Source organism: Botrytis porri (assembly GCF_014898465.1).
Source record: "Botrytis porri strain MUCL 3234 chromosome Unknown BPOR_001, whole genome shotgun sequence".
NCBI lineage: Eukaryota > Fungi > Ascomycota > Leotiomycetes > Helotiales > Sclerotiniaceae > Botrytis > Botrytis porri.
Window position 1 is genome coordinate 3,199,654 of NW_024066075.1, and position 22,709 is coordinate 3,222,362.

The window sequence follows — 22,709 nt, forward strand, 5'->3', positions numbered from 1 at the left end:
GACACGGTGAATATAATAGAAGACGAAGAGGATATATGAGTTGCAGTGCTAATGTGGAACGATCTGTTTTTGAGATACCAAGGGAGTGTTTACTTTTACACATACGAATTTCTTTGATAAATTAATGTTCATATACGGCACGCTATCAAACGCTAAACACACGTGAAACCAACTATCTGAAAAACACATTGAATGCCAAGACATCGGGCTGACCCCAAAAAAATTGACGCCCGCGTTTGTTGGTAAACGGGAGAAGTGTGATCCACCCGGCCTCGGGCTCACAATGGCATTGCAGTAGATCGAAGCTTTTTTCTCCACAGTGCAGTGAAACGTGCTCGGGAAAGTATCTTGGTTGGAGGCCTTTTCTTACTGATCCTTCTCATTGTTGGAGATGTGATATCAATAAGGTTGTCCAATGTGATCTGTCATGTGTGGAAGGCTTAGTTTTGCTGCTCCCTCGAGACCAGCAGGGCGCCAAGAATTATTGGAGGCCTTGCGGTGCAAGTTTGTGCACCTCAAGAATAGCATAGGCGATGGCCATGGGGTGTCCTGGTGTAACTCTTAGGCGGTTTGTACCGAGGAGTGTAGGTTGTTTCATGGCTACAATATCGAAATTACCAGCGAACTTGTGTTGCTTTGTGCTAGGACCTTGACGTGCAAAAGTGTAAATTTGATTGGCATCAAAACGGTGAAAGGGAAACCTTGGAACCAATAGGGGAAAGCCAAATTCTCGTTAATAATATGTGGCTGAATCCTGTAAGCTAGGTGACTGGCTGGTTTCATACCTCAGCTCTCTCAAATTGTCTTGTGGTAAGGGGTAGAACTCTCCAGAGCAATCAAACGGAACTTCATCAAACAATCATGTATCATACATGATGTATGACATCTTGGCCACGGTAATGCAGGCTCACATGCTAGATGATGCCTACTTCAAAATTCGATGGTTTCTTATCTGACGTTTGAAGTACCGGTGTAAGATCTGCAACTGCGCAATAGGAAATTTACTCCAAATGTGGTACTCTTCCCGAAGAAACGAATCAGAATGGCTAGGGTGTGAGTGAGTACGTACGTCGAGCGTACACATCAGCTTTCATGTTATCTAGAGGTCAGAGAGAAACATGGTATTAATTGATAAAAGGGATATCTACAGCGAATCTTCATCAAGAACATGGTTATAACCATCGAAGAAACAGTGATTGCCGGATATCACATCATCTTACCATGGCCATGAGCGAATAGAAGATACCCAAGTTGTAGACCTCCATTTATCCTGTCAACCATAGAACACCTATGGTAAACGAGTGTGTCAGAATTAAATGCATCGCGGTAAATAGCCGCCATCATCTAATCGTTGATTCGGAGATTGAAGATCTTCCAAGGACTAGAACATGTGAGAATGATTTTTTTTTTACGTTCTACGACCCATCAACCGTTTTCTACAGGGAAGTGAAAACAATTTTATTTCTTTGCCTACTTATTATGAGGCTAGAGAAAAGGTTAACAATATGGACTTCTTTATTAGTACAGCCATCACACCAACAATCTTTCTAGCTGGCCCATATGAAAACTTTATTTTTTATTCAAATTCTCTTTCAATTGTACATAACATAATATAACATACAGACTATTCACCCCCGGCTGCTCGTATCATATCAATCTCCTCTTTGTCATCCTAGTCTCCTCATCTTCTTCGTCTTCCTCGTCCACTTCTCTCTTCTCTCTTCTCCTTCTCCTACCCCTTCTCCTGCTCCTTATGCCCTTTCTGTTTCTTATCTTATCACACAACACTTAATATTTCATATTCCATATTGACTCGTCGAATTGTACCAATTTCTCAAGGCATTTTGTCCAACAATTGTCCAGTTAAGGTGTTGTGATCTGCGTTGACGGACAAAGCTAAAGAATTATCAAGACCATTGTGCTTTGCTGCCAAGTGTTGATAAGACTAACAAAGACCATTCTCAAACCTCGTCATTTTTAATCTTCGAAAGCTTCTTTCCCCTTTTGCTTCGCCACATTAAGCATTATACAACAAACTGTCCGAGGAGTCTGTCGCAGACTTCCTTCGCGACTTCCTCGGGTCTGCGACCCTTATACAATGCATTCCGTGCAAACGGGGATTTCCAACTATTCATCAAACTCGAGTAGCTGATAATTTTAATACCTCCTGCGGAGCGCTGCCAACACTCCTTGGTCGAACTTTTCTTTCGGAACGGCAGAGATGTTCACCCTTCTGCTAGAACTATGGCAACATATTGCGGCTCTCAAGCCATCTTTTATTTCCAAAAGCCCCCATTTCAATTTCATCACTGTACATTGTAAGTTCAGAGAGACACAGATAATGGAAAACTCCGTATTGTGTAACGACACTAACTTAACATCATGAAAAGATTTCTGGATCATTGGAATGACTCTGCTCGGTTCTATCTGTTTATATATTCGAGGAGGAATACCTTACATAGATGCGCTATTCTTCGCAAGTGGTTGTGCAACCCAAAGTGGGTTGAACACTATTAACATTAACACCCTCAACACGTGGCAGCAAATTGTCCTATATCTCATACCGATATTCACGAACCCGATCACGATCAATTCCTTTGTAGTCTTCCTTCGATTATACTGGTTCGAAAAACGATTCCAACACATTGCTGCCCAGAACAAGAGAAATCGAAGGAGTATCGCCAAATCATTCTCGAGATCGAGAACAACTGGTGCGGATACTGCAGATGCGGAGAAAGGTGTAAATGGCAGAAACATTGTTGTAATGCATGGCACGACAAGAGCAAACGTTATGCGCGATAATCGGGAGGCTATTGATGATATCCAAGCGGCGATCGAGCAAGAGAAGGCGCTAAACAAGGCAGATGCTATCAATGGCTCAGGAAGCAGTAACATATCAAGTACGGAGACTGCGAACGATCCCAGTCCTACTTCACATCATACACAAATTAAATTTGCCGATCAAGTAAAGAGAAGTAACGGACTGGCCGATGAAGAGTTGCGATTGCCAGTTCGTCGTAGGGATGAAGACCATATTGCCTTCTTAGAACGTCAAAGGAATCCGGAAGACAGGACCATTCTTCGAATTCCTGGACCAAGAGATGCAGATGCTGGTGTTGCTCCACAAACCGTTGAAGAGGAGGAGGAAGATCCAGTCATAAGGACGTTATCTCGCAGAGGTTCAATGTATTCTCGACCGGAGAGCCATGGTCGTGGCACTTTGAATGGAGAGTCGCAATGGCAAGATCATTATCCTTCAAGGAAGCGTAACGTTACAATCGAAGTTCCAACACATCCTAAAGTTGAGCGGGCGGTGGATGATGTGAAAGCTGCAGGCGCTACCATGAAGGGTGTTATGAGATTCCGCAACAACAGAAACACTGAGGGCGCCGAAGGCACGGATGCTCAGGGAAATGGAAATGGCGCAGTCATGTCGAAATTGAAGTCAAGAGCTCCAACATTTCAAAGCATCAAAACAGCTCTTACTGGCGAAAAGGAGGACCCTACTCCTTATTTGAGTTGGGCACCAACCATCGGTCGTAACTCAGCCTTTGTTGATCTCACCGAGCAACAAAGAGAAGAACTCGGTGGAATTGAATACAGATCGCTGAAATCTTTGGCTCTAATTTTGTCTTGTTATTTCCTAGGGTTTAGTATATTCGCCGTTGTTTGTCTATTGCCCTGGATTCTTAATAGTCGTACCTATGGCTCAATAGTTGAGCAAGATGGTCAGGGCAGAGTTTGGTGGAGTATATTCACAGCTAGTTCTGCTTTCACGGATCTGGGATTTACCCTCACCCCTGACAGCATGATCTCTTTCAATACTGCTATTTGGCCACTCTTGTTGATGTCATTTCTGATTATCATTGGCAACACGGGATTTCCGATCATGCTCAGATTCATCATTTGGGTCACCACATTGTGGGTGCCCAGAAACAGTGCGGTTTGGGAGGAATTGAGATTTTTGCTAGACCATCCTCGTCGATGTTTTACGCTGCTTTTCCCAAGTAAGGCGACTTGGTGGCTGTTCTGGATTCTTGTAATATTGAACGGGCTCGACTTACTGTTTTTTATTATACTTGATGTAAGTTTTCCCATTCCTCGTAGTATTGTGCTTTACTGATGGCTTGTCTTAGCTTGGTAATTCTGTTGTGACTGATCTTCCTGTCAATATTCGTGTTCTCGATGGTTGGTTCCAAGCTGCTTCCACAAGAACAGCTGGGTTTGGAGTTGTCAATCTTGCACAACTTCATCCTGCCATCCAGGTTTCTTATCTCATCATGATGTATATTTCTGTTCTCCCTATTGCCATTTCTGTTCGTCGCACAAACGTTTATGAGGAAAAATCACTGGGTATTTACGGATCGCCAACAGAGGAAAATGAGGACGAGGGTGAGCCATCCTACGTCGGTGCCCATCTTCGAAGACAATTGTCTTTCGATTTGTGGTACATTTTCTTGGGCCTTTTTATCATTTCAATAGCTGAGGGCAGCCGCCTCCAAGGTACTGATCCGTCTATTAATATGTTTTCTGTCTTGTTTGAGATTGTTAGTGCCTACGGTACAGTTGGTCTGAGTCTAGGATATCCGGGAATCGATGCCTCTTTATCTGCCGAATTCAATGTTGTCTCCAAACTTGTCATTATTGCGATGCAAATTCGTGGGCGTCATCGTGGTCTTCCGTACGAGCTCGATCGGGCCATCTTGTTGCCAAGCGAGCATTTGGCAGAAAAAGAAGCTTTGGATGCAACACAACGAGTTCATCGTCGGAATTCCAATGCGACGGCAGTTAGCAATGGAACGGATCTCGCGACTGTCAACACTGGCGTTCAAAGAGTCAACACGGAGCGTCAAGCCCCATCAACGAATTTCCTAAGCAGTCTTCTTCACCCAGGCCCAACCATTCCAAACAGCCATCGGAATCAAGGTACAACTCATGTTAGGCGGCACAGCATAGCAACACCAGAAAGAGGACGAAGTGTCAGTCCAAAAGCTAGTGGCGGCATCTTCTCCAAATGGAACAGCTCCGATAAACATCAGAATAATGTGGATAAGAAAATCTCCGAATGATCGAGATAATTATGGAATGGAGATGTGGATCAATTGTACAAAAATTAGTTGTGGGATAAAAGCACTGGGCTTTTTTTCTTTTTTAAAAGGGGGAGGCTGCGAGAATATGGGATACTGCTACGACATAATGATACCTTAGATCGAATTTGCTTTTTGGGGCATATGTTTTGATGATTTTGGAGTTGTATGTTGATGGGTTTATAGACGTGTACGGGTAGCGTTATCGTTATTGTGTTTGGCATGTTGGGGAAACTCAATGGAGTGTAGCGAAGCGTGGGTAAATGAAACTTCAGTTTGGAAATTCGGGATTCGGGTTCAATTATATTCTATATAATGGCATGCATAGGTGTTTTGGGAGTTTTTATGGCATATAGTACAAATCAGCGTGGGTCGTTGTAAATATGAAGATGGCATGGCATGGCTTTGAATATTGATTACACATGATTTTTGCATTTCTCTGACTTGCATAAAATAAATAGAGCCTACCCCCCGGAGCCCGTCCGAGTCTGCTATGATAAGGTCCCGTTGTGTCGATCAGGTATTTAGCCCTTAATACCTGTACTTTCAAGGAAACCATATGTAAGAGTTGAGGCCCCAGCTTATCGCACATTATGCTTTTTTGAACCTCAATCTTTAAAATTTAATTATAAATTAATAATATAATATTATTATATAAAATTTGAATATTATATTAATAAATAATAACTAATTCTTATACTTGAATTATATTTTCAAGTTTATATATCAATTTCTTAATATATAACTTAAATCTATAAAAAAAAATTAAAAAATTTAAAGAGTTTATAGTTTATATTTTAATTTCTTTATAAAAGTAGGTATAAATAATAGTTTTTTTAATTTTGCTTTTATTTATCATTATACCTTTTCAATTGGATTGAGATCTGGAGAGAAGGGTGGCTAATTAAAGCCTCATACGCTATACTCTAATTAAGCTTTTTAAATATGTTCTGAATATATCTTAGTGTTACGGGAGCTGCCTCTAGGGTTATGTGGAAGTGGCTAGAGATCTCTCGAAATGGTTTAGATTAAACTTCAAGTAGGAATTCAATAAGGTTGTAATTGATTATAATTCTTATAATTATAATAATGAAATTAATAATTGTTTTTAAGTACAAAGCTTTATATATAAAGAAACCCTATTCCTTATATAAACCTTTGTTCTCTATAGAACTATAAGATTTTATTCTACTTAAATCCTTTGGATCTTATAGATCTAAATATTTATTCTTCGATCCTCTAGATCCTCTAGGTCCATCACGTGACCGTTTGGCCATGTGACGCGGTATGTTGAATACCGTCGTAACACTTAGAATCATTTTCCATAAAAATATATTCAGACTTTAACTTATTAAATAGAGGGAATATAATAGACTCAAGCATTTATTAAAGATATACTTAAAAAGTAATACCTTTATTACTCTTAAGTCTTTTTAAAAAGATTAATAAAGATTTATAGTTTTAATTAATTGTATTCTATATTATTATTAACATTTTTCCTAATTAATATATTTTTTTTCATTAATCTATCTAATAATCTAAATTCTATTTACTTTTTCTAATTCGAAAATGTTTTTATTCGATTATATAATCTTTCTTTAATCATCTCCTCCTCTTCTAATAATAATATAATTAAATATCCTTTATTATTAATACTTATATATAAAATCCAATCTTTTTTTATTTACATTCTTAAGATAAAAAACTTAGAACATACTATATACTTTTTATACTTATATTAATGTAATTTCTTTCGAATTGTATATATCGATGTAGTAATGCTAAGTACATTTTTAATTTGCTTGAAAATTATCTTCCTTTTATTTCAATTTTTTATTATAGTTTTTATAATTTAATGAATCTTTTTAATAATCATTTTAGACTTTTAATAAAACTCCCCTTTTCAAATTCTTCAAATCGAATTAAACTTAAATATACTTTTTATAATAAATTATAGTATATTTAAATTTGAGACAATTTATTTTTAGGAATTTTTATTAAGTTTGATTTGAATGATTTTAGAATTTTAAGGGGTATATTAATTTTGATAAGATTTATGATTATTATTTTTATAATTATGCTTATTATTCCTTTTGGATTGAAATAGAAAATAATAAAGATTAGAATAATGATTGAATTTTTAAAATAAGGTGTAATAAATAAGATGGTTAGGCTTATTTCGCTTAAGTGTGCGATAAGCTGGGGCCTCAACTCTTACCTCTCGCATTCCATACTTTTTGTCGGGATACCGGATTCGCGTAATTACGTAAGCAGACATCGCTTCTCTCTCTGTGTCTAGATGACTCACTAACGAGTCGTCCTCCTAGTATCTAAATCCCTCCTCCAGCTCCTAGTTTTCCTATCTTCTTGATCCATAGACACAATATAACCAGGAATTACCTGCACCGTAGTCTTTAGTGTGCTGTCCCCTTAATCACTCGTGATCTTACAACTTCAGTTACTGATAGTAATCAACGCTTTTTGTCGCAATATGTCTTCTGCAAATCCCAATCTCCGCACTAGAAATCTTATTCTTCGTCCCGCCGTCCCTTCCGATGCTGCTCCCCTCGCAGCCATTTTTGCTAACCCCCTCAACAACCAACATGAACCGCACACGCCATGTAACCCAACGGTAGAGGAATACCAAAGCCGGATCGCCAAATGGAATGATCTACGCGTTCGTGGTAAAGCCTACTTTTTAGTTATAACCCGACGCCCAACAACAGAGACGGGATCAGCTTCACCACCTGCGGATGAAGTTATCGGCTTCGGCGGCATCAATGCAGTCTCTACAAACGCTCAAGGTAAGCGAATTGCGGACCTAGGTGTTCTGATTGACAGCTCCGAGTGGAGGAAGGGGTACGGGCGGGAAGCGTTGCAGGCCACGTTGGAATTTGCATTCCGAATGGTGGAGGCGGAGGGCGTCGGATGTGAGGAGGCGTTTTGTGAGACATTGGCGGTGAATACGCCGTTTCAAGGACTGGCTGGCCGGATGGGAATGGAGAAGTGGAAGCGGATAGCGAGTGATGGAAAGGAGGTTGAATACAGGTTTAGCAAAGAGGATTGGGAGGAAATGAAGAATGGAAGTGCTTGAGTCGGGCCACTGAGATGGAGACTTTGATGAAATTTAAAACAAAGTTGCTCGCAATTAATGCCACACATAAGCCTGTACAGAAATGCCTCTTCTTACAAGCTGCCGCAGCTTTAGAAATATTAGGCAGATCAGTTTGGATCCTTGTGTCGTCCGTAACAAGAAGTCAATATCGTAAAGGATAATGTTGAGGTGGATACAGTGCCATAGTGAAATGACATGTGGTCCGTACAATATACCTTGATGAATAATTGATTTGATTTTATGTTGGAAAGCGAATGTGAATGATTGATCAGAGACCAGGAATCCTGATGATCTAGAATCAGTGTGTGATACTCCTGACTGTGAAGTCTTAAGAAGCCCATTCATCCGGCCAGGCTATCTTGATTTATATATTCCAGAATATTTCGATTCGTATCGTATCCTCATTTCATTCTGTGCTCTTTATTGTATACTCCAGCGCCCTCGCTTGTTCCACAAGGTCTATGTAATGATCATCATCCTTATCCACATCTCTAGTGCAAAACCCTACTTGCATAGCAAGCGATTTGTAGTCCTGTAGACGGATAGAATCTCGATTCTCGATTCTCTCCCAGATTCTTCGGCGTGCATCGCGTACTTCCTTTGTGTCTTTTGAATTGGGGGGGTGGGAATCGTTGACGTTCCTCCTTGATTGCTTCGCATCTCTCTCTTAATACCATAATGAGCATAATGTCATGAAAAAGAGAATAAATGCCAAATAAAAGAGACAGAACACAGTGTCGGCGGTGTGCATCCATGAAGATGAGGATTTGGATAACGCGCATATATTTGCGGATTCAGATGGAGAAATAGAAGTCATTGTGGGAGATGATAATGATGGAACGGTGGTTGGTGGTTGGTTTGGTGTCATCATCTTGAAGCGTGATTAGAGAAGTTGAGATCGATGGTGTTTCTTGTATTATCCTGTAGATGTATAGAAAAATCCCGAACAGTAGATGTTTTTAAATGGAGTTGTTGTTGGACATACATGCAATTCTCAAAAGCATCTGCACTGAAGATAGATTTTAAAATATATATGTTGGTGCGAACGCTAGGCTGGGCTGGTATGGCGAATCGGGAAATCTTTCCACCAAAGTCTTTTAAGCTCCAAACTCTAACCTCTGACCGGCTCAATCTTAGTATACATGGTGATGTTATCAATTCGTGCAGATCCATGCAGGAAATCAAACATCATATGTTCTATCTCCGAATGATCTACCCATTTTGGGTTTGGAGTCTCAAAGTATCCAAAAGTCTGGATTGCAGCCCGACGATCAGGAGCTTTCCTTGCCTGAATATGATAAGATTATTCCAATAGTTCAAAGGATCGAATCCATCTTAAATATTGTATTACTTTCAAATGTTGAGAGCCTCTGACTGTCTGACTGCAGCGCAAGGAAAACCCAATTAGGCTGAACAGGTGATATGGTAATGGCGGACTAGAAAGGGTAGACGGAGGATAAAAGGCAGAAATCGATTTTTTGTAGTAAATTCTCCTGTATATTCCACTATCTACATTCGAGGCAAAGTCCTTGCATAACAAAAATTTCTCCTAGACCCTTTAGCCACTTGTGATATGTCCGCTCCTTTTCGGTAATTCTTCAATAAGAGCTTAGAAATTAGATAGGTGAACGGTGAAGGGCAATAGACGCAACCAACTCCTGACTCCCTATTCCCAACCCTCACCACCTAATAAGCAAAACTACCTCTCCTTCTCCTGCCCCCCTGTCCTCCTCCACTTCCACTCCCACTTCTCCTTTCTCCTCTAACCTTACTCTTACTTTTACTCTTCGTTTCCGTTCCAAAAAGATCGAGAAGAGTCTCGCCTAATCCACTCAATCTCTCGAAATCTCCCGCATCTCCATCGTATTCATATCGCTCACTACTCCTAGTTCTTTCTCTTTGTCTCCGCGAATCATAACGTCTACCCCCATTTTCATGGCGATCTTGATCCCTGGATGAGCCGCGGGAGGAACCGAGCAAGGAACGAAGGGCGAGGGCGATGGCTACCCACCAGAGGGCTTTCATTTTCGTGGTCTGATTTGTTCGGATTTATTCTTTAGAAATTTGAAAGTCCGAGATAGTCTGAGTGTTCATTTGTTCTTACTATAATTATCTTGAAAGTAGGAAAACGTGGCAGACTTGATTCTCGATGCTTAAGGTGAAGTGTTGGCTTAAGTTTTGATGCAACGACGTGCTTGCTGGAAGATGTATGTTTGACAGTTGAGAAAAAGATGTGATGTTGTGGTTTTGGCAACAAGATGTAGATTTGTAAAGATTACAGAGTGGAAAGAAAGGAGTATAATAACATGATTGTATACGCTTGAGTAGGACAATGTGTCACCCAGTAGGAGTCAGAGTCGAGTCATTTGATGTTTGGAGAGTGATAGTGAATCTATTTATCACGCCATCTTATTGAAATATATCCTTCTAGTGAATTTAGAATGGAATAAATTGATACCCGGCTTGAGTAATTGTGCCGTGATATCACAATACTATCCCCTAAGGTGCCAACTGCGGCCGGGTTAGCTTAACAGGGATCATAGTGACGGTTCCAGGGTGGAAAGGTAGAAATAATAGAATCAGTAGTTCTCTTTCAGAATTATGTATTATTTTGCCTACCGATACAATGCTTTTCATAAAAGTACAACATGATAAAGAGTTCATGAATCGTCCTTTTTCCCTCTAAGAAATCTGGCTATGCCAGAAGTATAAACGCCCTACGCCTATAACCTGCCTTTCAGGGAATAGGTTGCTCTCCGAGCAATCTAAACCACAGAGAACTGATTTGTTGTACAAGATGACTGTTACAACAACAGGAAATGAATGGTGATACACAAAAAGGAGAATTTATTTACCAGCCAATAGATATTCTTCGACGAGGAAGAAGTGCAAAAAAGTATAAAAGTTTCGGAACGCGAAAAATGCAAAATCACACCAGACCAACCTTGCAGAGCATGTTGTTACAATGGTAATTTAAAGCCTCGATACCCCAAGAGAAACACCAATTACTGGTATCTAACCTCGCGAGCTTCTGCGGCTGCAGGAGGCGGCTCCGGATGGCGAGGATCGTATTCCTCATAATAAGCAGGATCCGTATGTCCAACGGTTGGGCGTGCTTCGTAAAGAGGTTGCCTCGAGAGCGGCTCGCCCTCATATGCCGCATAAATTGTTTCATGTTCTCGGCGGGCAGGTCTATGTATGATATAAGGACCTTGAGAATCGTACTGGATATATTCATAAGCTTGTCGAGGTCGAGGCTCATCGGCGTAAACACGATAGTACTCCTGGCGTGGAGCCCTTTCATAGATGATCTCTTCTTTTGGTGTCCGCATGCGATAGATGGGCTCTTGGCGATCAATATGGGGGTCTAGACTGCGTTCGGTATGCTGTCCAGATTGCGCGCCCGCCTTAACGTATACTGGTGACCTTGAACGTGCTCGGTCATTGTCTAATCTGACACTCTCATATCGAGCATATCTGCTCGGAGTACGATAAGCACCATGACTTCCTTGTCTCTCGTCACGATATATTACATTGCTCGGGTATCTCCGATCAATGATTTCAGGAGAACGCTCTCGTGCGAAGGGTTGCTCATGAGCAGTATCCATATAATGATCGTTCGTAGCATAAGCTCGAATGTGTCGAGCTTGAGGAGGGCGCTCTTGTGTATAGTACCCATTGTAAGACCCCTGCTCACTGGGGACATGTGTGGGTCGACCGGACACGGTTGGACCATCATTATATACTTCTCGAAAACGCTGCTGTGGTTCTGATGACAGGGGGCGTCTCTGGCGCACACCATCAGCGCGTTCTGCTTCCCATTTCGGCTCGATGTAATCCTCTCTATGTCGCATGGGTTGCTGAACTCTTTGGCTAACCGCATCAGAACGCTTTTCGGGCTGCAAGCTGCCAAGAAATCGTTCCGCTTCGTTTGTCGCTTCATCTAACGGTCGCTTATGATTGTCATGCGCAATCGTATCTCTTTGCAACTCACCGTCTTCGGACCCGATCTCAGCAGGCCCTTCACGAATGGTTGTTTGTTTTCCACGTGCTTGCTGTGCCTGCTGAGAGATCTGAGCTACGACATCGAAGATACGGGTTTGTTGAGATGTTGCATCCTCTAATGGCCTGTACTGAGTCTCCAATGAGGTTTTCGCACCACTGGAGGTGTTGGATGATGTTTGTTCCTGTCGATTTTGTTTATGCGATTGAGTGTTTGCGGCTCCATACTCTTGAACGGAGGTAGTTAAATCATCGTAGCTTTTGATGGTTCGTTCGTAGCGAGGTCTGTGTTCCGCATTGTTTGCTTCTCGATACCTAATATTTCTATCCAAGTAGATTGGGGCTTCATCATTGGCGGTACGGCGGCTATGACTTTCTTCGGGTCTGGCATAAGATACAAAAGGTGATATAGACTTGGTGGGTCGGCGAACATTAACAATTTCATCGTGGATTGTTTGGCCGTCTTGTTCATGATGGGATGAAACGGCGATCGATGCGGGGTAACGTAATGATTGTCGTTTTTGCACATCTCGAGGGTGCCGTGGATCATACGGATTATTATTATGAGTAACAGAAACCGATTCGGTATCAGGAGTTCGGAAGTCTGCAACAGTGGCATAGTATTTTTCATGATTGTCTTGCGAGGGCGCAAGGGGTACGCTTATGTCCTGACAGGCATATGGTACCTGGTGCCAAAGAGATGTTTCTTGATCTAGAGGCTCAGCTTTTGGCTGCCACGATGAAGTTTGCTGAAGCATGGTGTCATTTTTCGGTGGTAGAGTCGCAGCGATCTCTGGGAGCGCTTCTAAAAAGATCTCAAGCTTTCGAGCTTCCATTCCTGGGGCAGTTGCAAGTGAAGAGATTTTCGCCTGATCGGGAAGCTCGACCATGTCTTTTGTCCAATCTGGGAAGTGACCTATAAGGTTTGAAGGCACTCCTTCCTCATGTATTGTGCGGAAGTGGATGGTAAGTTGGGGAAATGAAAAGTGTTTCCTATCAGGCTTTGAAGAGGTAACAGAACCTGCCATACCTAGTACACAGGCTCGACACAGAAGTCCATTAATATTTCGGACAGGTCGCATGTCCTTATTGTTGGACAATCCATCAACTATCATCGAGAGTGGTGGATCCTGCCCAAACTTGGAGCGAAATCTTTTTAATATGTGAAAGAGGATTGTGTGTGCCTTTACGCTACCGGGAACTTCTTTCACGCCAGTTATCGAGTCCCAAATAGTCCTAGCGTCGTGACCAAGCTGTCGAAGGTGGGCTTTATACTCCTCGGTCTTTTGTGGTAACGGAGAAGCCCGAGGTTGTGCTTGCTGCGGTGCGGACGCTGGCATTTGTGAGTAATTTACATTGGTGTAGACTGGTGGCTGATTGTACGAGGTAGGATGTTGGACATTGTGGGAAACATAAGATGATTGTTGGACATTGGTATCCAGTATTGGAGTAGGGTACATCTGGTTAGGGGTTAAAGGCGTATAGCTTGGCTGAGTCGGTGTAGAGTAGGAACCACCATAATGAGGCTGTGGATAGTTTTGAACAGGGTCGCTGTATCCTGAGGTTATGGCAGACAATGGTTGTGCTGTATATTGGGAATAGCCTTGATTCGGATCCTGGTATATTTGTTGCGGTGCATACGGACCAGGTTGGGGGGCTACATGTTGGTCTCCGTACTGGGAATGGCCATAATATGGATCCCGGTAAACATTGGGGTTCGGTGTAGCCGAGGCAAGCTGCTGATATCCAGCATAACCACTGTGCGGTGGGATAGACGGAGCGGAACCGGCGTAAGGAGCGGTGGCACTTGGCCCAGGAAAATTAGGGAAGACAGTTCTAACCCGGGCAATAGGATCTGGACAAAACGGTGGATACTCTGGCCATTCTGATTTCCAATGTACAACTATGCTACCAAAACTGAGCGAAGTGGTATGCTTGGCAGCAAAATGCTGAACAACGCCCTCGAAACCGTAATACTTAAAATTGTTGTCGCAGACGTTGCAAAGAAAAAGGTCTTTGTTGTACTGCTCGGTGAGAGGTTTTATCTTTGTATCAAATACCCACTTCATATTTTCCAAAGTTAGCTTACGAGTGTATGGCCCCAATGGAGGATCCGATAGTGGCTCTTGACCCGTTGCCCGCACTGCAGCATCATCCTTGGCGATCTCAGCATAAAACCGTTTTCTAACGTAAATCAGGACATCTGCGGCAAATTTAGGACTAGATTCTTTGGTCACTTTGTCACCACAATTCCAGCCAGAACGAATTGTTTCATCGGCATATGCACCAATCCGAGCCCGGAGTGGAGCCTGGGCATCATCCCATTCTCTGTCAATGGCTTCCTTGAATTCCGGTTTGGCTTGGATATCCTTGAAATGGCGCTCCTCAACTACTTGGAATTGGGTAATCCGGTCATTTTCCCGTTGCTCGGCTTCTTCTCTCTGTGATAGTAATCGGGGCTTCAAAACTTCCCAGGCACCATCATTTAAAGGTTGAATTATCTGTATAGCGGCCTGGAATGAACTCATATGGGCTAGAACATTTGCTGTCAGTGGAGGATCTAACAATAAGGATCTTCGTTCAATTTCAGCCCTTCGTGTTGCTTTGAGATCGGCAACTTCCTCCTTGGTCCTTTCATGTTTTGGTTGTAAGTTTGACCGAGGTGTATATGCAGAATAAATACTCTGTGAAGGCGAGTCGTACCGCGGTACCGGAATGTTCGCCGCTATGGCCATATAGTCAGTTTCCACAGTATAAATAAATAGCATTAGCAAAGGAAGAACTTACGGAAAGAAGTGTGTATTACAGGTAATGATTTGGGGATCTGGGGTAATGAATGCGTGTCAGGCGTATGGTTTGGCAATTTTGATCCACTATTTATCAATACTTGTTGCCCTTTTGTAGGGATAAGATCAGTGTTTGAAGGAACTGCTGCAGGCATCTGTTTTGAGGGGTCATGTTGATCTGGTGTTTTGATCCGAATAATACCGCCACTGGCCTCCCATCTTTCCCATCGGGCTGAATCGTTGCGTCGTTCTTTCCCACGATCTTCCAGACCTTTGAGCCATTCCTCTATTGTTGCTGAGCCCATAGCCTTGACAGATTCGAATTCATCTTTGATTTCTTCGATATGGTTTTTGAGATAGTATTTCGTAATTTGGGTAGTTGACGGTGGTTGGCTATTCTGCAATGCTGTTGCTGGAATGACATGTAACTCATTGGTGAGAAATACGAATGGCAGGGCCGGCATCAGCGGTGACGGAACTGATGAAGACAGCAATACATCAATCTCCTGGGCACGAATTAGTGAGTCCCAGGTATAAACTAAAGAAAACATGAGACTATACCTTTATTGCATGCTGCAGAAGACAAATTCCACATGATCTCACTGCGAAAGGCCAGATGGGAATGACTCCATTTTCCCCTGGACCCAGATGCCATTGGTCTGATGGAACATTATTGGTAATTGGATTTTTTTTGCTACAGAACTGACAGGAATTGGAGCAACATATTCTCCACATATCAAGTTCAGTTTGTCCAACTAATGGAGCAGGCATGAGGGGCTGAAAAAAACGTCTAGAGGCTCGCCAGATGGCATCTGACTTTAATACTTTGACAGAAGATTTGGAAAGGGGAACAATGGTGCTATCCGATGAAGGATCAAGATATTTATTGAAAGACTTGTTTACTTGTAACAAGTTACCCAAAGTTTTAGGAGCAGTGAAAGTGAAAATATGATGCCAAATTTCAGCTGGCAGAACAGACCGATTCAAATGCAATTGGCCCTCACTTCTCCAATGGTCCTGTATCTCATCTGGCTTAAGACGTTTGCGCATTTCCTCAAGGACCTTTATATTGTCAACGTGGCCATTTGAACCATCCTCTCTGGATTCTAGATATTTCCGCTTCCTGGAAGTTTCCGGCTGGGAGGACTGCAACATGGGACCATTAGTTTTTTCCGGAAGTTGGGCTTTCGAGTTGGATTGTATGGCCAGGTTATCCAAGGTATCTTCATCCTCATCCTCAGAATCTGCGGACATCGAAACATCTGAGGCTGAGTCGTCGTTCTCAACAATCGAAAAAATATGGCTATTGGATGATCCTGCATCTTGGTTGACGTTTAAAATAGTAGGCTTGGGAGATGTCGCAGTGGATGTGTCTGTAGTAGATATACCTGTACTCCCAGAAGGTATATCGCTGCCTGGAGTATCCATTCTGAACCAAGGTTGATTCCTTGGTTCGTATTTGGAATGTATCAAGTCAAAAGAGAGAATAGGAAATTAACACTTGTCAAACACTTTGCGGATTTGATTTCAAATCGCAATGACCAAGATCAATATACTGATAACTATGCGACCGGATTGGGAGGAACAGAGGTTTGTCGGAAGGGTATCCTATGAGAATTTGGGTCCAAAAGGAAGAATTCCAGTCTCATTCGAGACAGGAGCAAGCTATGGATAAGCTATGCGACCGTCATTTGATAGAAAGGCAGGAATAAAACTTGATGTTACCACAGAAAAGAAATGGAGGTACAGTCGGATATCTTAAACAAAATGATAAAGGGAAAAATGAACCTTTCCTCAAATATGTTGCGCTCCTGATACTTTATCTTATTATAATGGTTCAATTGTAGTGGGTGGGTGGGTGTAAGATAAGTGAAGCATACATGAATAAGAAAAGTGAGGCGGTCGATTTATGGTTGGTTGAAATCAGATTCTAGTGGCGGTCAAAAAGATGCTTATAATACAAGCATGTTCCAGCCATTATTGAAACATGACATAACGACAGCTTGAACAAGCACAAACCAATACAAACATTCAACCTCTCACTCCTTTTCCTTTTTTCTCAAACTATTCAACTCTTATTTAACTCCACCTCTAACTATTGCCAATATGGCAACTCTCAATACATCCACGAATGGCCCTTCTATTAAATCATCATATACTGGAGTGGTCAATTCTGCTGCACCTTCCGGAGCTGCGGCGTCCAGCCCGACTTATGGACAGTGGGCTTTGTTCTCCGTATCAGCTCCTCTTGTAAATGCTTTTCAACAAGATAGTGGTGGAAAGGAGAGTGTGCTAAAGGTACAAAGCACCGGAGGTACGTTCGCATTGTTGTTGATGAATCCAAGCAAATCGTCTAATGGTTTGAAATCCAGAGGGAGAACTTATCGACTTAATTGAGGATTTCTCGGAAGGACGAGTTCAATTCGCATTCGTTAAAGTCAAAGATCCTAATACCACACTTCCGAAATACGTACTTATTGGATGGGTCAGTCATACAATTGAAAGGGTGTTGGAATAACAGGAGGTCCTAACATAACCTATAGTGCGGTGAAGGTGTTCCCGAAAGAACAAAAGGCTATTTCACAAGCCACCTTGCAGCAGTATCCAAGATTCTTCATGTTCGTACTCATCTATCTGATTATCTCGCATCTATTCATACTTATAAATTCATCTAGGGCTACCACGTTCAAATCACTGCTCGATCAGAATCCGACTTGGCACCAGAAAGTATTGTTCAAAAAGTAGCAGATGCATCAGGCGCGAAATATTCCTCGGGCTCAGCACCACCGCCTTCCTCTGGTCCTCGTCCCCCAACAGCTTCTAAGCCAGTTTTCACTCCTACACGGTCGGGCGGTGTGTCAGGTTTCAATCCATTGGCAGGTTCGAGATCAAGGACAAGTCAGAATGACAACGTAGACGGAGATGGATGGGGCGCAGATGCGCCACAAATCACCAGGACACAACTTGAAAAGGTCCAGCCCGCATATAAACCCACAAAAGTTAATATGGCAGAGCTTACCAAACAGCCAACCGCTTCAAGATCCAGCAATGGTAGTGGAGCAGACAGTGGATCTGCTCCCGATGTTGTCAAAGGAGGTTATCAGCCAATCGGGAAAGTGGACATTGCAGCACTGCGTGCTCAAGCTAAAAGCAGTGGTGACGACCGACCAACGATAGTTAAGGGAGCATACGAACCAGTCGGCAAAGTGGATATTGCTGCGATCCGAGCCAAAGCTCAGAAGCCTGGCGACGACGGCCCCAGGGCGGTTTCACCTGCCGCTACTGGCTCACCCGCCCCAAGCAGTGATGAACCACCCAAGTCTCTTGCAGATAGGTCTGCGGCTTTCACTCAATCAGAGCGTCTTACAACTCTACCAAAACCAAAGGTCGCGAACAAGTTTGGCTCCACCGCCAGCAGTTTCGCTGGAACGAAAGCCCCTACTCCAGGAAGTTTTGGAATTCAGTCACCCGCAGCCCCGGCAGCATCTGCTCCGATCGGTGCAGCCAGTAGAACATTTGCTGACGAGGGTGGTAAAACTCCTGCTCAAATCTGGGCAGAGAAGAAAGCTCGACAAAGAGGACTTAGTGCTGCTGGCGATGCTCCTCCCCAGAGCGTCGCATCGCCCATTGTAAGCCAGACAAGTGGAGGAGGACAATGGAAGAGTGGATATACTGGCAAATCTTGGGCTCCTGTTGCTACTAATCCCACTGGACAATCTGCTACTGGCAGCATCGACCAACAGAAAACCGGCGAAGCAGAAGTGGAGCAAGTAGTACCAGATTCTCCAGCTGGAGGTATCAATGCCATCCGGGACCGATTTAAGGGAGGACAAGCACCAATGGGCGCACCAGCTATGCCACGATCAATTACTGGAGACCGAGACCAATCTCCACCACCTCCCCCTATCAACGCCTCCAGCAGGCCTGGTGCAGTTCCAATGCCTGGACTTCCAACTCGTCCTCCACCTGTTGAGTCCGAGGAAGAGGAATACAGCAGACCAAATATTCCCGCACCTCCCCCAGTTCCCCGCAGTCCTACACCAGAACCAGAAGAGGAACCAGAGCGCGAGTCATCTCCCGTTCGTATTGCTATGCCAGTCGCACGTGGACGAGAGCCTGAGGAAATGGAAGCGCCGGAGGAACTCCATGATCATCCAACTCTTGAGCAGGCCATCGAGCACGTTCCCCAAGAGAAAGATCTCACCGAGGAACCTGCTGGATATGACCCTGCCCGTGGCGCCGCAACAGCTGTGGCAGCTGAAACATTTGGACACAGCGCTCCTGCCGTCAATGAAACATCTGCTGCTAGCGGTAAACGCGCATTGATTCAATACGACTACGAGAAGGCTGAAGATAATGAGTTGGAATTGGTTGAAGGCGAATACGTCACCAACATTGAAATGGTCGATGATGATTGGTGGATGGGCACCAATTCAAAGGGCGAAAGTGGTCTCTTCCCAAGCAACTATGTAGAGCTCGTCGAAGATGAAGAAGAGTCGGCTCCAGCTCCAGCTCCAGCCCCAAGCCATTACGATGAGCCAGAACCACCTGCACCTGCCCGCGCTCCTGCTCCAGCTGCTCCAGCTGCCGCACCTGCCCACGCTGCTGGTCCCACGGCTACTACACTTTACGACTATGAGGCCGCCGAGGATAATGAATTGAGTTTCCCAGAAGGTGCTACGATTACTGATTTGGTATGTTTCGCTTATATGTTCACATCATTCGCTCCCCTTTTCTTCCTTATCATATTCAAAAACGATTACTAACCCAGTCAACAGGAATTCCCGGATGATGACTGGTGGTTCGGTCACTTTAAGGGACACTCTGGTCTCTTCCCAGCAAACTATGTAGAACTTGACCAATAAGTATCTACGTAGGTTGGAATAAATTTAAGCGAAGCGCGAATACATATGAAGCGATTGACGTCTTTGGGAGGGGCAGTTGTGATGTAGTTGAAATCGATTCAACATTATAAAAATCCAGGAGATTTTGTAGATGAGGGTGGCATGAATGGTTTTTCTAGGCAGTTAACTACAACTAGTGAAGAAAAAGAAAAGCGAAATAACGGTTGTCTTGGTCTCTATAAAATATAAGAAGAGAAGTGAAAATCCTTTCCTCGATGTTGCAGTCGTGAATTCCAATGTACATACATACTCATTTGTCTTTGTCTCTCGGCAAAGTGGTCAAGTATTCTTCGTTTACCAATCTATTTAAAGCTTTAGGAGGAATTCTGGCTGCTGCAATCTTGAATATCTATACTTGCGGAGTTCGAATGTCTCAAATCCTTTCAGGTATTCGCCCTCCACGGTGGCATTCACGTTGTACTATCCATAAGCAGCAAAGCACGAAAATGGAATTATTCAAATCATATATATTCAGACATCACAAAAACCCAGGCAATAGCGCATAAATTATTAAATAAAAGTCATTCATTATCTTATCTTAACCAACCAACCAACCCTTAAAAACTAGCTGGAAGCAGAAAGCCTGTGGTCCATTTGAAAAGAGACGCAGACCTGTAAGAACATGAAAAAAGGGGATATGTGAGAGGAAGGGAAACTGCGTGGGAAAGCCGAATTTGTTACTTCAATCATATGAATCTATGAACAAGGTGATTTGATTGTGGAAAACGAGTTGGGACTTTAGAGGGCGTTGTATCGTTGCTGGCTTGCGGGAAGGGAAAACATTATAGGCAAGTATAAGGCCGTCGATCTGTTCGATTGAATCGCGATACTGGAGATGGAGATGTGCTGAGGCGCCAGTGGATTAGGCAATTTCGAGATGGCGTTTATATGGATGAATAGTAGCGGAGAATGCGTGGGTTTGGCAGCGATTTGCTCTAACAACATTCGGCACCTGTGGGAGAGGAGTTAGTGGATTGTTGTTTGATTGTGACGAGGTGAGTAAGAGGAGAAGGGTACGGGGAATAACCTACATTCAACACAGAGCTCACATCCTTCTTCCATTACGCAACAACAACAGAGAGCTGCGAAACAAGCACCGAGACAACCTTGTCCACCACCGGAACTCTTTGGAGGAGGTTGTTGTTGATATTGCATTTGTTGCTAAAGAGATAATTATTAGTTCAAGGTACCTTTGGATGTGAGGTACATTGCATTGTATCATGCGACGGTGAAGCTATCTCGGTATTTCTCGGCATTGCGACGGCGCTGAGGTATCGAGGAATCACAGCCATCGTAGTATACAGAACAGTGTGTTGAATAGAGGGTATGCGAGTGTACTCACAGGTGGAGGGCCTTGTTGATAGTAGCCTTGTTGTGGTGGTGGTCCTCCATAAGCCTATGTATCACACCGGGGTCAGCTTCTTCTTCTACTTCTTCTTCTACTTCTTCTTCTACTTCTTCTTCTACTTCTTCTTCTACTTCTTCTTCTTCTTCCATTCCATGTGCCAAGATTATCCAAGAGATCGCAGGAAAATCGCAAGGAGATCGATATGATAGTGATAACAGAGGCGTAAACATACGTTGGGAGGATATTGAGGTTGACCACCATATTGTGGTTGTTGATTGTTGTAGTAACCTTGGTTCGACATTGTGTTGATCTATAACGAGGAGGACGGAGACTCTGGTCAGTATTTGTTTTGTAAACGGTGAAGCTGTAACGGAAAAAATGCGCAAACTTACGGAGAGGTGAGTGATGCGATTGATTGATAAAAAAAAGTAATATAAGTAAACGTTGCGAGTGAAAAAGTTGACGTTGAGAAAGAAGAGAGGCCAAACTTCAAAGTTAGATTAGATTGGATTCATCAATAAGAGCTAAAAATCGGTAGAACGGAGGAAGGATGTTCGTTCGAGACACTGCCAAGGAGGAACCAATTGGGTTTTACTCGCTATAAAAATGCCTAGTACCTAATCGCTGACGAGTGATAATATATCGAAATAGAAACATTAATACTACTTCGTACTAATTATTATACTAACCTATTAATTACGCCAAGTTATTTGGAATTTCTTTATTTTGCTGAGGATGTGAATACATACACCGCAGTCTCTTTTTCCCCGTCTCTCTCTTTTGCTCTTATTAAGCTTTGAGGCTTTTGATGCCTTGGATGCTTTTGATGCCTGTGAAGTTTAATAATCTGCCCAGGTGGTTTTGGATCCAAAAAAGAGTTAGGTCGAGTCAACGGTCTCATTCAAAAAGGATGGCCCGGTATACGATTTATACGGAGGTGCAAGTCTTCAAAGTACAGCCAGTACCTTACATTTGTATCATACAGTAGGGTACTAGGAGGTAATCATCTCGCAGTTTGAAGTCATGCAAGTCCTTCTTTTGTGATTGGCTCGACCGGTTCAATATGCAGCATGCAAATAGAAAGAAGGCGCAGATCAAACACCTCATCAGCATCCATGGCTCAGCAATTTGGGCCCTTTTCTTTGGTACAATCCAGTTACCATCTGATGCGCCAACCCGGAACACGGCCATTGTTCCATGCAACTTCTGAAAGAGATTTGCTATGTAATAGGTACTATGAACAGCGATCGTTCAGCTTCCCCTGCTTCCCCTGCTTCCCCTGCTTCCCCTGCTTCCCCTGCTTCCCCTGCTTCCCCTGCTTCCAATTCCCCCAATCTAATCCTTATAGGGCGTGAGTGGTCCTAGTATCCACGCTTAACACGCTACCTCAGCCACCTTTCCCCCCGATCGTCACCTTCTCAAGGCTCAAGAGTTCCATTACATTATCGTTGCTGCTGGTTTTACTTC

At 43.1% G+C, this 22,709-nt stretch overlaps 7 protein-coding genes across 7 annotated transcripts; 3 read left to right on the plus strand and 4 right to left on the minus strand.

Annotated features, from left to right (window-relative positions):
* Positions 1 to 481: 481 nt before the first annotated feature.
* EAF01_000866 (uncharacterized protein) lies at positions 482 to 1,341 on the minus strand (the record flags this gene model as incomplete). Its single annotated transcript, XM_038909116.1, has 2 exons — positions 482 to 648; positions 1,221 to 1,341. 2 exons carry the CDS (start codon positions 1,339 to 1,341, stop codon positions 482 to 484), a joined length of 288 nt encoding a protein of 95 aa, XP_038776022.1.
* Positions 1,342 to 2,221: 880 nt separating this feature from the next.
* Positions 2,222 to 5,069, plus strand: EAF01_000867 (uncharacterized protein; the record flags this gene model as incomplete). The annotated part of the gene is made up of 3 exons (XM_038909117.1): positions 2,222 to 2,318; positions 2,391 to 4,084; positions 4,137 to 5,069. 3 exons carry the CDS (start codon positions 2,222 to 2,224, stop codon positions 5,067 to 5,069), a joined length of 2,724 nt encoding a protein of 907 aa, XP_038776023.1.
* Positions 5,070 to 7,578: 2,509 nt separating this feature from the next.
* On the plus strand, positions 7,579 to 8,181 carry EAF01_000868 (uncharacterized protein; the record flags this gene model as incomplete). Its single annotated transcript, XM_038909118.1, has 1 exon — positions 7,579 to 8,181. The coding sequence occupies one exon, from the start codon at positions 7,579 to 7,581 to the stop codon at positions 8,179 to 8,181; it is 603 nt and encodes a 200-aa protein (XP_038776024.1).
* A 1,707-nt stretch (positions 8,182 to 9,888) lies between these two features.
* EAF01_000869 (uncharacterized protein) lies at positions 9,889 to 10,227 on the minus strand (the record flags this gene model as incomplete). The annotated part of the gene is made up of 1 exon (XM_038909119.1): positions 9,889 to 10,227. One exon carries the CDS (start codon positions 10,225 to 10,227, stop codon positions 9,889 to 9,891), a length of 339 nt encoding a protein of 112 aa, XP_038776025.1.
* Positions 10,228 to 11,207: 980 nt separating this feature from the next.
* On the minus strand, positions 11,208 to 16,418 carry EAF01_000870 (uncharacterized protein; the record flags this gene model as incomplete). Its single annotated transcript, XM_038909120.1, has 3 exons — positions 11,208 to 14,929; positions 14,992 to 15,496; positions 15,552 to 16,418. 3 exons carry the CDS (start codon positions 16,416 to 16,418, stop codon positions 11,208 to 11,210), a joined length of 5,094 nt encoding a protein of 1,697 aa, XP_038776026.1.
* Positions 16,419 to 16,902: 484 nt separating this feature from the next.
* EAF01_000871 (uncharacterized protein) lies at positions 16,903 to 20,342 on the plus strand. The gene is made up of 5 exons (XM_038909121.1): positions 16,903 to 17,304; positions 17,363 to 17,475; positions 17,534 to 17,608; positions 17,666 to 19,684; positions 19,769 to 20,342. Exons 1-5 carry the CDS (start codon positions 17,097 to 17,099, stop codon positions 19,853 to 19,855), a joined length of 2,502 nt encoding a protein of 833 aa, XP_038776027.1. The 5' UTR covers positions 16,903 to 17,096; the 3' UTR covers positions 19,856 to 20,342.
* An 8-nt stretch (positions 20,343 to 20,350) lies between these two features.
* EAF01_000872 (uncharacterized protein) lies at positions 20,351 to 22,299 on the minus strand. Its single transcript, XM_038909122.1, has 6 exons — positions 21,992 to 22,299; positions 21,635 to 21,931; positions 21,475 to 21,552; positions 21,237 to 21,290; positions 20,926 to 21,055; positions 20,351 to 20,846 (listed from the first exon to the last, which is right to left on the minus strand). Exons 3-6 carry the CDS (start codon positions 21,541 to 21,543, stop codon positions 20,830 to 20,832), a joined length of 270 nt encoding a protein of 89 aa, XP_038776028.1. The 5' UTR covers positions 21,544 to 21,552; positions 21,635 to 21,931; positions 21,992 to 22,299; the 3' UTR covers positions 20,351 to 20,829.
* Between the last annotated feature and the right edge of the window lie 410 nt (positions 22,300 to 22,709).